Source organism: Heteronotia binoei, chromosome 21 (assembly GCF_032191835.1).
Source record: "Heteronotia binoei isolate CCM8104 ecotype False Entrance Well chromosome 21, APGP_CSIRO_Hbin_v1, whole genome shotgun sequence".
Taxonomy (NCBI): Eukaryota; Metazoa; Chordata; class Lepidosauria; order Squamata; family Gekkonidae; genus Heteronotia; species Heteronotia binoei.
The window spans coordinates 3,795,662-3,811,567 of record NC_083243.1 but is presented as its reverse complement, the minus strand read 5'-3'; the positions used below and the strand labels follow the sequence as shown (position 1 = coordinate 3,811,567).

General features: G+C 47.9%; 1 protein-coding gene across 1 annotated transcript in view; it reads left to right on the top strand.

Annotated features, from left to right (window-relative positions):
* The window catches only part of MDGA2 (MAM domain containing glycosylphosphatidylinositol anchor 2), a 713,433-nt gene that overhangs the window by 445,820 nt on the left and 251,707 nt on the right, over positions 1 to 15,906 (top strand). Inside the window, exon 8 of the mRNA XM_060261373.1 lies at positions 15,307 to 15,600. Coding sequence (XP_060117356.1) covers positions 15,307 to 15,600 — 294 coding nt within the window. The remainder of the gene's footprint in view (positions 1 to 15,306; positions 15,601 to 15,906) is intronic.

Below are 15,906 nucleotides of genomic sequence, written 5' to 3'. Positions count from 1 at the left end.
TTTTCTTTTATAATAGTGTATCAGAATAATGTTTTATATTGACATACTCAAATAAGGGATATCGGCTATTCATCTCGTTACATACACCTAACCCATTTTCATTTTATGTATTCTTGTTTTCTAATGGGAGACTAGAATGGTATTTATAATGTCTAGAGGGATGCTGATAAGTAAATTAGGCAGCCTACAACTAGGAAATACATGTTCTTCTGTGATTTGCAAAAACACCAATCGGCAGGGGACTTTATTACGTTTTACGGCTATCCAGACCAAATGGCCAAGCCACACTGTTGTATCATGTGACCACAGCCAGTTTGCACTCTTCAACAACAAACTGCATGTATTTCAGCTCACAATACCTGATCCCCTCGTCTGATGAGGTGTGCTCAGAGAGCACACGAAAGCTTACGTTCTCAGTAAAACTTGGTTGGTCTTAAAGGTGCCACTTAACTCCTGCTTTGTTCATGTGCCAAAGTTGTTAGAATGAACATCACAGTTGGTGAGGCTGAGGGTTGGCCCTCTGACAGCAATGCAGATCCTGTGAATTTAGGGGGAGGCGTTTGTGAGTTTCCTGCATTGTGCAGGGGGTTGGACTAGATGACCCTGGAGGTCCCTTCCAACTCTAGAATTCTATGATTCTATGACTGTTAGAGCGGTTCCTCAGTGGAACAGGCTTCCCCCTTGGGAGGTGGTGGGTTCTCCTTCCTTGGAGGTTTTTAAACAGAAGCTAGATGGCCCTCTGACAGCAATGCAGATCCTGTGAATTTAGGGGGAGGCATTTGTGAGTTTCCTGCATTGTGCAGGGGGTTGGACTAGATGACCCTGGAGGTCCCTTCCAACTCTAGAATTCTATGATTCTATGACTGTTAGAGCGGTTCCTCAGTGGAACAGGCTTCCCCCTCGGGAGGTGGTGGGCTCTCCTTCCTTGGAGGATTTGAAACAGAGGCTAGATGGCCCTCTGACAGCAATGAGGATCCTGTGAATTTAGGGGGAGGTGTTTGTGGGTTTCCTGCATTGTGCAGGGGGTTGAACTAGATGACTCTGGAGGTCCCTTCCAACTCTATGATTCTATGACTCCCCACTCCGGATGATATAACCAAAAAAAAAAAGGGGGGGACTATAATCAGTGCGCCTAATGGTAAACCAGAAAAGGTTGAGGAGGAGATTAAACACAGATAAAGAGATAAAACATCTATAATCCTAATGGAGCAATTATTCTTTGCTGAAAACACAAAATGTAAGTAAGAAAACATTATTATTATTTTCTAATGTACCGACTAAATGTGTTTCAGCTGAACGGTCTTCTTCGGTGGTCTCTAACAGATGGAAAATTCTGTTGCTTCATAAAAGTTATATATATTATACACAAAATGAATAAAACATCAGAAGTGTAAACGCAATATCAATGAGCCGTTAAATGATTAGACTAAGTCCTTTCAATAATTCTTGACGTGCCTTTTTTTTTGGAAACCAAAGGAGACAAAAACGAAGCATTATTTTAGTATGTTTTGTTTTTATTTAATTATATTTATTTTAATTACTAACCATAACATATTATATACAAGAGCCCCGTGGCGCAGAGTGGTAAAGCTGCAGTACTGCAGTCCGAGCTCTCTGCTCACGACCTGAGTTCGATCCCCAGCGGAAGCTGGGTTCAGGTAGCTGGCTCAAGGTTGACTCGGCCTTCCATCTTTCTGAGGTCGCTAAAATGAGTCCCCAGCTTGCTTGGGGGGAATGTGTAGATGACTGGGGAAGCAGAAAAGGGCAAACTACCCCGCAAAAAAGTCTGCCGTGAAAACGTCCTGATGCGACGTCACCCCAGAGTCAGAAACGACTGGTGCTTACACAGGGAACTACCTTTACCTTTATAGCGTATTATATATTGGCAAAAACATATATATTGGCAAAAAACAGGGCTTCTCTTATGTGACACAGAGTGTTGGACTGGATGGGCCATTGGCCTGATCCAACATGGCTTCTCTTATGTTCTTATGTGACACAGAGTGTTGGACTGGATGGGCCATTGGCCTGATCCAACAGGGCTTCTCTTAAGTTCTTATGTGACACAGAGTGTTGGACTGGATGGGCCATTGGCCTGATCCAACAGGGCTTCTCTTATGTTTTTATGTGACACAGAGTGTTGGACTGGATGGGCCATTGGCCTGACCCAACAGGGCTTCTCTTATGTTCTTATGTGACACAGAGTGTTGGACTGGATGGGCCATTGGCCTGATCCAACATGGCTTCTCTTATGTTCTTATGTGACACAGAGTGTTCGACTGGAGGGGCCACTGGCCTGATCCAACATGGCTTCTCTTATGTGACACAGAGTATTGGACTGGATGGGCCATTGGCCTGATCCAACATGGCTTCTCTTATGTCCTTATGTGACACAGAGTGTTGGACTGGATGGGCCATTGGCCTGATCCAACATGGCTTCTCTTATGTCTGTTCCTTCAGCGGGTGAACAGTCTGACGGCTCATTCTTCAGGCTTCTGTTTGTCTGTTTCCTTTCCGCTTCTCTCTCCAGACACCTGCACAGGTGGTCCACATGAGCAGCTGCTTTGCTTACTTGTTTGTTTGTTTGCGATATGGACATCTTGGTTTCTCAGTTTAAGGAACACACGAAACACTTTGCAGTAATAAGGAAACGCACGTGCTCTAAAAATAGCTATTTATTTAAGACACTTTCTAAAAGCCTCCGTGCTCCATAGATTTCTTTGAATGAATGAAAATATTTAAAAAACACGTAGCAGCCGCCTTTGTCCGTTGCAGAACTCAAAGCTGCTTGCAATATGAATAAAACATTACTACAATAAATTAAAAAATGCAATAAAACAATTTTTTTAAAAAAAAAATTAGAATCCTAGAGTTGGAAGGGACCTCCAGGGTCATCTAGTCCAACCCCCTGCACAATGCAGGAAGCACCTCCCCCTAAATTCACAGGATCTCCATTGCTGTCAGATGGCCTTCTAGCCTCTGTTTAAAACCTCCAAGGAAGGAGAGCCCACCACCTCCTGAAGAATCATAGAATCCTAGAGTTGAAAGCTACCTCCAGGGTCATCTAGTCCAACCCCCTGCACAATGCAGGAAACTCACAAACACCTCCCCCTAAATTCACAGGATCCTCATTGCTGTCAGATGGCCATCTAGCCTCTGTTGAAAAACCTCCAAGGAAGGAGAGCCCACCACCTCCTGAAGAATCATAGAATCCTAGAGTTGAAAGGTACCTCCAGGGTCAGCTAGTCCAACCCCCTGCACAATGCAGGAAACTCACAAACACCTCCCCCTAAATTCACAGGATCTGCATTGCTGTCAGATGGCCGTCTAGCCTCTGTTGAAAAACCTCCCAGGAAGGAGAGCCCACCACCTCCCGAGGAAGCCTGTTCCACTGAGGAAACGCTCTGACAGTCATAGAATCCTAGAATCCTAGAGTTGGAAGGGACCTCCAGGGTCATCTAGTCCAACCCCCTGCGCAATGCAGGAAACCCACAAACACCTCCCCCCAAATTATTTATTTACTTAATATTTCCACTTACATTCCACCCTCCCCAAATGGGGTGAGAGCAAATTACAGGAAGGCTTAAAACATCAGATAAATGCAGTTCATTAAAATCCAATTAAAAACAACGTAATTTAAATATATATAACTGCACAGTCCAGCTGTCATCACTGGGCTTACCTAGAGTAGGGGTGGCCAAGGGTAGCTCCCCAGATTTTTTTTTTGCCTACAACTCCCATCATCCTCAGCCAGCATGGCCAATGCCTGGGGCAGATGGGAGTTGTAGGCAGAAAACATCTGGAGCGCTGCCGTTGGCCATTCCTGACCTGGAGCATCTCTGACCAGTGTTTGTCCAGCTGCTGCTGCTGCTTGAAGATTGGCAGTGGAGGGGATCAGAGAGGGGAGGGACGGTGGCTCAGTGGTGGAGCATCTGCTTGGTGAGCAAAAGGTCCCAGGTTCAATCCCTGGCATCTCCAACTCCAACTGAGTCCGCTTGTGGAGAGGGCGGGATATAAATGTAAAGTAATAAATAAATAAATAAATAAATTGGTCCAGGCAAATAGGCGTGAAAAACCCCAGCTTGAGACCCTGGAGAGCCGCTGCCAGTCAGGGGAGGGACAGTGGCTCAGTGGTAGAGCATCTGCTTGGGAAGCAGAAGATCCCAGGTTCAGTCCCTGGCATCTCCAAAAAAGGGTCCAGGCAAAGAGGTGTGAAAAACCTCAGCTTGAGACCCTGGAGAGCGGCTGCCAGTCTGAGGAGACAGTACTGACTTTGATGGACCCAGGAGGGTCTGATTCAGTAGATGGCAGCTTCATACATTCATATGTCAGAGATATGGCTCACTAAAGAGGTCTGTTTTTGGGGAGAGATGGTGGCTTAGTGGCAGAGCATCTCCTTGGTAAGCAGAAGGTCCCAGATTCAATCGCCGGCATCTCCAACTAAAAAGGGTCCAGGCAAGTAGGCGTGAAAAACCTCAGCTTGAGACCCTGGAGAGCTGCTGCCAGTCTGAGGAGATAGTACTGACTTTGATGGACCCAGGAGGGTCTGATTCAGTAGATGGCAGCTTCATACATTCATATGTCAGAGATATGGCTCACTAAAGAGGTCTGTTTTTGGGGAGGGACGGTGGCTCAGTGGTAGAGCATCTGCTTGGGAAGCAGAAGGTCCCAGGTTCAATCCCCGGCATCTCCAACTAAAAAGGGTCCAGGCAAATAGGTGTGGAAAACCTCAGCTTGAGACCCTGGAGAGCCGCTGCCAGTCTGAGTAGACAAGACTGACTTTGATGGACCGAAGAGAGACTGATTCAGTGTAAGGCAGCTTCATAGGTTCACTGTTGAACTGCTCTGACTGTAAAAAGGTTTTCCTTATATCCAGCTGGTGCCCTCCCCGTCTGTGTCTTCTTTGCCCTCCAGCTGCACACTGGTTGCTGTTTAATAGCCTGAGTCATCCCAGAGACCACTTCCCAGACTTGGAATTGCTGCCTAGTTTTTTTGGGGTGGGGGTGGGGGGGAGGGAGAATCTCAGGCCCTGGACACACCTTTTCAGCAAGGAAAAGCTAGAGCTGCCAAGTCCAATTCAAGAAATATCTGGGGAGTTTAGGGGTGGAGCCAGGAGACTTTAGGGGTGGAGCCAGGATACATTGGGGTGGAGCCAAGATCAAGGCTGTGACAAGAATAATTGAACTCCAAAGGGAGTTCTGGCCTTCACATTTAAAGGGACAGCACACCTTTTCAATGCCTTCCCTCCGCTGGAAATAACGAAGGATGGGGGCACTTACTTTAGAGGATCGTAAGATCAGACCCCCACCAGCACCCGGGTTCAGTCCTTTGGAAACTTTGAGGGTGTTTTGAAGAAAGGCACTGGATGCTATGCTGCAAATTTGGAGCCGCTACCTCAAAAAACAGCCCCCCAGCCCCAGATACCCAAGGATCCCTTATGGGAATTGATCTCCAAAGGGAATAATGGAGTTCCCAGCAGTCATTCCCCCTCCCGCTTTCTGTTGACCGTGAGGTGGGGGGAGGGTCTCCAAACTGGGGGATCCCCTGCCCCCATCTGGGGATTTATGCAAACCACAACAGAAATCTCCGCGATACGAATAAACTACCAAACTTTTAAATACTTTTTAGATACGTTGACATACTTTTTTACATGCAAAACTGCTTCATCCTCAAGAGGTTTGACACAAAAGTTCACACGGACAACCATAAAACACAATGAAATCCTTATCAACGGAGCCCCGTCGCGATTGGCTGATGGAGCCTACAAATAGCGAGTTAATAATATCATAGACGCGTTTCGTGTGTCCCACTTCATCAGGATTATGATATCTTCCGCTTGTGCTGTATACTACAAGGGAGGCAGCCTGTTCCTTTCAAGAGAAGCACGGCACAGCCTTCCACTCCGTTGCTGGCCACAAAAACGCTCCGTGCAAATGGGATACAAATTGGATTTGCTTCTGGCGAAAGGAACTGGCTGACTCGCTTGTAATGTGCAGCACAAGTGGAAGATATCGTAATACGGATGAAGTGGGAAACACGAAACGTGTCTATTGTATTATTAACCAGTTATTTGTAGATATTTGGAGAGCCAGTTTGTTGTAGCGGTGAAGTATGCGGACTCTTATCTGGGAGAACCGGGTTTGATTCCCCACTCCTCCACTTGTACCTGCTAGAATGGCCTTGGGTCAGCCATAGCTCTGGCAGAGGTTGTCCTTGAAAGGGCAGCTGCTGTGAGTGTCCTCTCAGCCCCACCCACCTCACAGGGTGTCTGTTGTGGGGGAGGAAGGGAAAGGAGATTGTGAGCCGCTCTGAGACTCTTCGGAGTGGAGGGCGGGATATAAATCCAATATCTTCATCTACCTCACAGGGTGTCTGTTGTGAGGGGGGGAGGGGAGGGAAAGCAGATTGTGAGCCGCTCTGAGACTCTTCGGAGTGGAGGGCGGGATATAAATCCAATATCTTCCTCTACCTCACAGGGTGTCTGTTGTGGGGGAAGAAGGGAAAGGAGATTGTGAGCTGCTCTGGGACTCTTCGGAGTGGAGGGCGGGATATAAATCCAATATCTTCATCTACCTCACAGGGTGTCTGTTGTGGGGGGGGGGGAGGGAAAGCAGATTGTGAGCCGCTCTGAGACTCTTCAGAGTGGAGGGTGGGATATAAATCCAATATCTTCATCTACCTCACAAGGTGTCTGTTGTGGGGGAAGAAGGGAAAGGACATTGTGAGCCGCTCTGAGACTCTTCGGAGTGGAGGGCGGGATATAAATCCAATATCTTCATCTACCTCACAGGGTGTCTGTTGTGGGGGAGGAAGGGAAAGGAGATTGTGAGCCGCTCTGAGACTCTTTGGAGTGGAGGGTGGGATATAAATCCAATATCTTCATCTACCTCACAGGGTGTCTGTTGTGGGGGAGGAAGGGAAAGGAGATTGTGAGCCGCTCTGAGGCTCTTCGAAGTGGAGGGCGGGATATAAATCCAATATCTTCATCTACCTCACAGGGTGTTTGTTGTGGGGGAGGAAGGGAAAGGAGATTGTGAGCCGCTCTGAGACTCTTCACAGTGGAGGGTGGGATATAAATCCAATATCTTCTTGTATGCTGCATCAGTTAATCACTATGGGCTCTGTTAATAAGGATTTGTTTTTTTATGGTAGTCAATGTGAACTTTTGTGTCAAACGTATTACGTATGAAGCAATTTTATATTTAAAAAGGATACAAACGTATTTAAAAGGTATTCAAAGGTTTGGTCGTTTCTTCGTTATCACAGAGATTTCTTTTGTTGTTGTTTGCATATCTCCTCGCAGTGATTCCCCCGTTGTTCTTCCCATCTGGGAATTGGCAACTGTAAAAGGGTTTTTCCACAGGCTTTTTTCAGGGGAGGGCACCCACTGTTCTTAAGATGCCCTCCTCCCAGCCTCGGAAGGCCGTAAAGCAGCTGCCACTTAGAAGCCTGCACCGAAAGAAATGAGGAGCCCAGGTCAGGTTGCTCATTAAAACAAAACTGGCAATGGGCAGTGTGGGGTCTGTGAGTCAGGCTGTCTGGGGGTCCTGCCGCTGCATTTGGAACCAACGGAACAGTCTCCAAGGGCAGCCCCACGAGCAGTGTGTGGCAGTTCCCTGCACCTCATGTCATACCAGTTACAGCACCCGAGATTCTGGGAGTGCTATGACAGTGTTTTGACACTCATTTGGAGTACTGTGTGCAGTTCTGGTCGCCGCACCTTGAAAAGGATATTATAGCATTGGAGAAAGTCCAGAGAAGGGCAACTAGAATGATTAAAGGGCTGGAGCACTTTCCCTATGAAGAAAGGTTGAAACGCTTGGGGCTCTTTAGCTTGGAGAAACGTCGACTGCGGGGTGACGTGATAGAGGTTTACAAGATAATGCATGGGATGGAGAAAGTAGAGAAAGAAGCACTTTTCTCCCTTTCTCACAATACAAGAACTCGTGGGCATTCGATGAAATTGCTGAGCAGACAGGTTAAAACGGATAAAAGGAAGTACTTCTTCACCCAAAGGGTGATTAACATGTGGAATTCACTGCCACAGGAGGTGGTGGCGGCCACAAGCATGGCCACCTTCAAGAGGGGTTTAGATAAAAATATGGAACAGAGGTCCATCAGTGGCTATTAGCCACAGTGTGTGTATATATATATATATATATATAAAATTGGCCACTGTGGGACACAGAGTGTTGGACTGGATGGGTCATTGGCCGGATCCAACATGGCTTCTCTTATGTTCTTAAAATGCTCATCTCACTCAGTGCATGGGGCAAACTCAGGATGGTGCAAACTTTGGGCTATTTCAGGTCAGGAAGAACTGGAACCCAGAACCGGCTGAGCCTACATCCTCTGCTCACATCTCCACCCACCACCTGCCTCACAGTTGTTGGTAATATGCTTCAGTTTATTGATCTGCCTTCCCAAGGCTTTTCTTTTTTTTTGGTAGCAGGAACTCCTTTGCATATTAGGCTACACCCCCGGGATGTAACCAATCCTCCAAGAGCTTCCAGGGCTTTTCTTACAGTGTTCAGTTTTGGGTACCACATTTTAAGAAGGATCTAGACAAGCTGGAATAGGTCCAGAGGAGGGTGATGAAGATGGTGAGGGGTCTGGAGACTGAGTCCTATGAGGAAAGGGTGAAGGAGCTGGGCCTATTTAGCCTGGAGAAGAGGCGGCTGAGAGGTGATCAGATCACCGTCTTCAAGTATTTGAAGGGCTGTCCTATAGAGGAGGGTGTGGAATTGTTTTCTGTGACCCCAGAAGGTAGAACCAGAACCAGTGGGTTGAAATTAAATCAAAAGAGTTTCCGGCTCAACATTAGGAAGAACTTCCTGACTGTTAGAGCAGTTCCTCAGTGGAACAGGCTTCCTCCTTGGGAGGTGGTGGGCTCTCCTTCCTTGGAGGTTTATAAACAGAGGCTAGATGGCCATCTGACAGCAATGAGGATTCTGTGAATTTAGAGAGAAGTGTTTGTGAGTTTCCTGCATTGCGCAAGGGATTGGACTAGATGACCCTGGAGGTCCCTTCTAACTCTATAATTCTATGATTCTTCAGGAGGTTGTGGGCTTTCCTTCCTTGGAGGTTTTTAAACAGAAGCTAGATGGCCATCTGACAGCAATGAAGATCCTGTGAATTTAGGGGGAGGTGTTTGTGATATGCAAAGGAGTTCCTGTTCCAAAAAAAAGCCTTGCATCTTCCAACAGGAATCTCTAAAGTCACCTTGGATTTTGTAGTAGGAGAAAGTCAGTGGCGACCCAGTTCCAAATACAGCCTTGCTAAGGGTTTTGTTCTCCCCCCACCCCCCGCCGCCGTTGTCTCCACAGCATGGAGGGATGGTGGCTCAGTGGCAGAGCAGCTGCTTGGTAAGCAGAAGGTCCCAGGTTCAATCCCTGGCATCTCCAACTAAAAAGGGTTCAGGCAAATAGGTGTGAAAATCCTCAGCTTGAGACCCTGGAGAGCCGCTGCCAGTCTGAGTAAACAATACTGACTTGATGGACCAAGGGTCTGATTCAGTATAAGGCAGCTTCATATGTTCATATATGAGTTTTGTTGACCTCTTAAACAATGGGAGGGAGACCGATGATCCTGCGCATCACTTGAGCAGCTCCCATCTTGCCAAAAGGCAGAGTGTGTGAAGGGGAGCGTGGGTGGATTGGGCAGGCAGGGGGGTTGGCGGTATTGGATGCCGTGCTCATGAAGGATGGATAATGGGCGAAGAGCGCTTGTGACCGTCTCGCCAGAGGGAAGCCGAGAGGGCCGTTTGGTGCAATGGGGCGTTCCTTTCTGAAGCGGAAAGTAGCCCATGCATTATTGTTAGTGGCCATGGAATTCATTTGGGAGAGCGATGAGATGTAGCAGAAGCATCCATCAGGTGGCTGTACCTGAAAGCTTTCCATAAGCTTCTTCGGGCAGAGACGGATGAGGCCTCTTCTTAAATTCAGCGCCCTGGAATGAGCTGTGAAAACAGAGTGAGGAGGTGGAGGAAGAGGAGGAGAGAAGCTGAAGTGGAACACATTTTCCTTTGTGTCCTGTCAGGCACTAGCGCTGTATTGAGTTGTACTGAATGCGTGACTTCATCGCACGCTCGAATGAAACTGGTTTTGTCTCAACGCGCATTTGAAAGTCATCAGCGGCTTTCTGGGGGTGCTGGAATGCTTATCAGGTATGCAGGGGGGGGAATCCCCCTCCTTCCTACCTCTTCCACCACTAAATTCCACGCCTGAGCCACCGGCAGCACGAGCTCTGACTCACGACTGGAAGATTCCGCAAGATCTCTCGGCTCCTGGAGCATCCCGCGGAAAAACCGAAGAGGGATGAAAAGTTGACACTGCTCTGATCTGTCTTTTGTACTCACAAAGGTGATTCACTTGCTTAGTGATTCATATGGAGTGAGTCCCCGCCTGAACTGAAATTACCCTTGGCAAAGCGTTCCCCGCACCTCCTCCATGGTACTTTTCTTTGGATGCCGAGATGGAATAGATATGGTGGGTTTCGAGAGATCCAGTGAAGTTCTGCCACCATTCTAGAAACAGGTTGCTTTTGGCACTTGAAATGACGGGGAGGGAGCACAGCTCCTGAACCTTTCTGAGGGTTCCCCCTCCGTCTCCCCACCTTGTCCATTGAATAGTAGGTGCAGCTCCATAACAATGCCTGGATGAGCTCCACCACCTATTGTTCTACAAAGTGATCCCTTGGTGGGTTCAAGAGAGTTGTAAGAGAAGCCATGTTGGATCAGGCCAAGATTCTGTGAATTTGGGGTAGGTGTTTGTGGGTATTTGTTGGACTAGATGACTAGGTATTTGTTGGACTAGATGACCCTGGAGGTCCCTTCCAGCTCTATGATTCTATGATTAAATGGCCCATCCAGTCCAACACTCTGTGTCACACAGTGGTCAAAAAAACCCCAGGTGCCATCACGAGGTCCATTAGTGGGGCCAGGACATTAGAAGCCCTTGCACTGTGTCTCCCCGAGCACCAAGAATACAGAGCATCACTGCCCCAGACACAAAAAACATAAGAGAAGCCATGTTGGATCAGGTCAATGACCCCTCCAGTCCAACACTGTGTCACACAGTGGCCAGAAAAACCAGGTGTCATCAGGTGGTCCATCAGTGAAGAAGAAGAAGATATTGGATTTATATCCCGCCCTCCACTCTGAAGAATCTCAGAGCAGCTCACAATCTCCTTTACCTTCCTCCCCCACAACAGACACCCTGTGAGGTAGATGAAGATACTGGATTTATATCCCACCCTCCACTTTGAAGAGTCTCAGAGTGGCTCACAATCTCCTTTACCTTCCTCCCCCACAACAGTCACCCTGTGAGGTGGGTGGGGCTGGAGAGGGCTCTCACAGCAGCTGCCCTTTCAAGGACAACCTCTGCCAGACCTATGGGTGACCCAAGGCCATTCCAGCAGGTGCAAGTGGAGGAGTGGGGAATCAAACCCGGTTCTCCCAGATAAGAGTCCGCACACTTAACCACCACACCAAACTGGCTCTCCAGTGGGGCCAGGACACCAGAAGCCTCCCCACTGTTGTCGCCCCCAAGCACCAAGCATACAGGTATCTGTGCCCAGACAGAGAAGCATCTACATTTGTTTTGGTGAGATGGGTTCCGGTGCTGCTGCTGCAACGTTTTTCTCGAAACCCGTTTTGATCCGATCATTTCTCTACAGGCGTTTCAAACTTGCATTGTAGAAGTTTTCATGTGTTTTAAAAGACGCCTCCAAAAGCCACAAGGTGCGGTAATTTGCACGAGAACTGACAGCCCTTGAAATGTTTACATATCATTGCTTGCCTCATCTTGTAATTTAAACGTGTATTGTTTTTGCAGCGCTGGCACCATTTCCAAGCCATCGTATACATTTAACTAAGCGCTGGTATTCCGGCTGCCCTCTGATCAGAGACACCCCCCCCCTCCCCGAATTGAAACGCTTTCAACAGGCAATATAAAAGTTCGGCTTTGCAAAATGAGCAGATCCGAGCGGGCGGCCGTGTCGGTCTGAAGCAGTTGAACAAAGCAGGAGTCAAGTTTCACCTTTAAGAACAACCAGTTTTTATTGAGAACGTCAGCATTCGTGTGCTCTTAAGCACACGTCATCAGACGAGGAATCCGGCACAGTGAGCAAAGCCGTACATAGCTGAGCAGAGCCGAACATAGCTGGTAGGCAGTGGCCCGGAATGCAACAGATTTAAGAACCAATGATAGTGAAGTGAAATTATCTGGTAGGCCAGTGGTTTAGAATGTAAAATGGTACAGTGACAGAATGTTGGGTTTCTGATGCAATTTCACTTCCTGTTGTCATGAGTTAATTGTTTGTATATGCATGCTGATGTTTAGCCAGTGAGTAGGTAGAGCCAATGAGAACGTGTGCACGTACTTCCCGCCAAGGCTAGGTGTCAATATGCATAGTGACCATTGAGGGAGAGCCCTAATAGGCTAATCCATATATTTGGGTGGTGGTCTAAGGAAAACCAGAAGAAGAAGAAGAAGAAGAAGATATTGGATTTATATCCCGCCCTCCACTCCGAAGAGTCTCAGAGCGGCTCACAATCTCCTTTACCTTCCTCCCCCACAACAGACACCCTGTGAGGTGGGTGGGGCTGGAGAGGGCTCTCACAGCAGCTGCCCTTTCAAGGACAACTTCTGCAAGAGCTATGGCTGACCCATTTGGTCAGTTTTATTGCCCTTCGTGCAAAGCCCTTAGCTCTCCATGCAGTTGAAGTTAGGACTCGAGAGAGTCAAGATGTAGCCTAGAAGCTAGACAGAATATTGAATCCTTTTTTGTTTTCTAGAAATCCCAGTCAATCTTTTCCTCATTAGTAAAGTAAACTACTTTTATTCTTAAGCTAAACCGTGTGCCTGGCTGTTATTCGTGGTTCTCTCCACGTTACTCTGCTAATAGTATATCTAAACCCCGACACAGAATAGTAAAATTAACAAATTGAGCAAACCTTTGAGCTGAGTAAGTCCACAAATGTAAAAGGGAAATAATTAAGGCAGAACGGTGGCAGGCGATTTGAAGACTCTAAAACTCTGGATCAAACTGAGCGTATAAACACCCTTAGTCTGGCTCGATTCCAGGCACCTTCACACATCCCTTATGAAAGGAAGGGGTTGGGGGGGGGGCGGGTCATAGACCAACGGCCTCGATCTACTCTCAGGGGCGGCTGCTTTTCTTCCAGAAGAGATTGTTCTTTCTTTCTCCTTGTTTCCTGGCAGCGTGACTCACAGGTTGGGATTGGCGTCCCTCGGAGTTCTTTGGGCTACGATGTGGCGTGTCAGGGTGGGCCGCTCTCCACTTGACTGACCTTTTTATCTACAAAAGAAAGTTGCTAATTAAATGTCACTCGCTTATTAGACCGTGAGCCCACGATCCCGCTCGGGGTGGGCCGTGTTCCCCGGTTGCCTTTGGCGGCGCGGGGAAGTGTGAAGTTCCCTCTCCGTTCAAAGTGCTTATTAAAACAGCACCCGAAAAGTTGTGTCGGTGGGCAGGATGACAAAAGTGAATGTCTAGGCTATAATTAATGGGTCAGACAAGACACTGGCAAACCGCGAGTGTTATTCAGTCTGATAATTTAGAATACTAAATATCTTTTAAAAAAAAAACACCCTTTTTAGAATCCGTGGGTTTTTTGTCTGCAAAACAAACGTCCATTTCAATGGAGAAGTGGGTTGTTTTTTTTTGTGCGTGTGGTTGTTGCTACTCTCTTCTACTGAATGCTTGCTGTGCTGTGAGAAACGAAAAAGAGGGAGCGGCATGGCCATCGTGTCAGAAAACGCTCTCCCTCTTTATTCTGGGTCAGACACTCTTGCCGGAGTGTATCTGGCTATTCTGTAGGTACACGTCCCCTTTTGTGGCAAATGGTGTTTTGCTTGTGTCTGGTTTGCTGCTGTTTCGTGACAGGCTTTAATTGCCCTTTGGAATCAAGGTACTAGGCACCTTTTAAAATGCTTGGTAAAGAAGCAAAATAAATTCCGATAATAAGACATTGAAGAAGAAGAAGAGAAGACATTGGATTTATATTCCGCCCTCCACTCAAGAGTCTCAGAGCGGCTCACAATCTCCTTTGCCTTCCTCCCCCACAGCAGACACCCTGTGAGGTGGGTGGGGCTGGAGAGGGCTCTCCCAGCAGCTGCCCTTTCAAGGACAACCAGAGCTCTGGCTGACCCAAGGCCATTCCAGCAGGTGCAAGTGGAGGAGTGGGGAATCAAACCCGGTTCTCCCAGATAAGAGTCCGCACACTTCACCACTACACAAAACTGGCTAATAAGGTCCCTCCTTGCATCTCATTGGTGCTTTATGTGATAATCAAGAGCTTCTTCCCACCAAAGAACTGACCTTTGCCCCCAGAGGTTCTTACATTTGTGGAATTGGGACCCTGCTTTCAGAGCCTGCAGTTGCTGCGAGCAATGCCCCCTCTAAGATGTGGAGTCTTGTCAGCAAAAATTTGTCAGCTACTGGCATTAAATTTGTGAGCTACTGGCATTAAAGTGTGTGGACTCTTATCTGAGAGAACCGGGTTTGATTCCTCACTCCTCCACTTGCAGCTGCTGGAATGGCCTCGGGTCAGCCAGAGCTCTCACAGGAGTTGTCCTTGAAAGGGCAGCTTCTGTCAGAGCTCTCTCAGCTTCACCTACTTCACATGGTGTCTGTTGTGGGGGAAGGAGATATAGGAGATTGTAAGCCGCTCTGAGTTTCTGATTCAGGGAGAAGAGTAGGATATAAATCTGCAGTCTTCTTCTCCTAAAGTTGTTAGGAAAGGAAAGGTCCCCTCTGCAAGCACCAGCCATTTCCAACTCTGGGGTGACGTTGCTTTCACAACGTTTTCACAGCAGACTTTTTACGGGGTGGTTTGCCATTGCCTTCCCCAGTCATCTACGCTTTCCCCCCAGCAAGCTGGGTCCTCATTTTACCGACCTCGGAAGGATGGAAGGCCAAGTCAGCCTCGAGCCGGCTACCTGAAAACCCAGCTTCCGCCGGGGCTCAGTTGTTAGCGGCTGCCTAAATGAGTTTGCTCTGGGGGCCATCCTGAGCTAGGACAAAAAAACGTGTGAGCCGGAGACTTAGCTCACACGAACTTAGCTTAGAGGGAACACCGCCTGAGAGGTTTATTTATTTTATTTCTGGAATTTATTTTAGTGGATTTTTATTCCGCCCTCCCCGAGCGTGAGCTCAGGGTGGATTGCAACGAAAAGAAACAAGAAAGGTGAGAAACGAGAACTCGCCTGTACTGACCACACATTGTTTCTTTCCCTTCTTTGTTTCCTTTCCTCTCCCCTCCCCTTTTGCACCCATTTGAAGTTCCACCCAATCTGACTGTTCCGCAAGAGAAGTCGCCCTTGGTCACCCGGGAAGGGGACACGGTGGAACTGCAGTGTCAGGTGACCGGGAAGCCTAAACCCATCATCTTGTGGTCTCGGGCCGACAAAGAAGTGCCCATGCTCGACGGCTCCATGCAGATGGAGAGCTACGACGGGATCCTGAGGATCGTCAACGTCTCGCGGGAGATGACGGGCACCTACCGCTGCCAGACCAGCCAATACAATGGATTCAACGTCAAGCCGAGAGAAGCCCTCGTGCAGCTCATCGTTCAGTGTAAGTCGGTCCTTGTTCTCTCTTGTAGCTGTGAGGTGCTCGGGGTAGGGTTCTAGCAGGAGCTCCTTTGCATATTAGGCCACACCCCTCTGATGTTGCCAGTCCTCCAAGAGCGTACAAAAAAGAGCCTGGTAAGCTCTAAGAGGATTGGCTACATGAGGGGTGTGTGGCCTAATATGCAAAGTTGCTCCTGGAGGTGATTCACCTTTCTGAGCAAATGTGTGCAGCTCTCTTCCAAGCACTACCCAGTATCCCTCTGCTGGGATTTGAGGATCCTGGTTTTCTTTCTTTCTTTCTTTCTTTCTT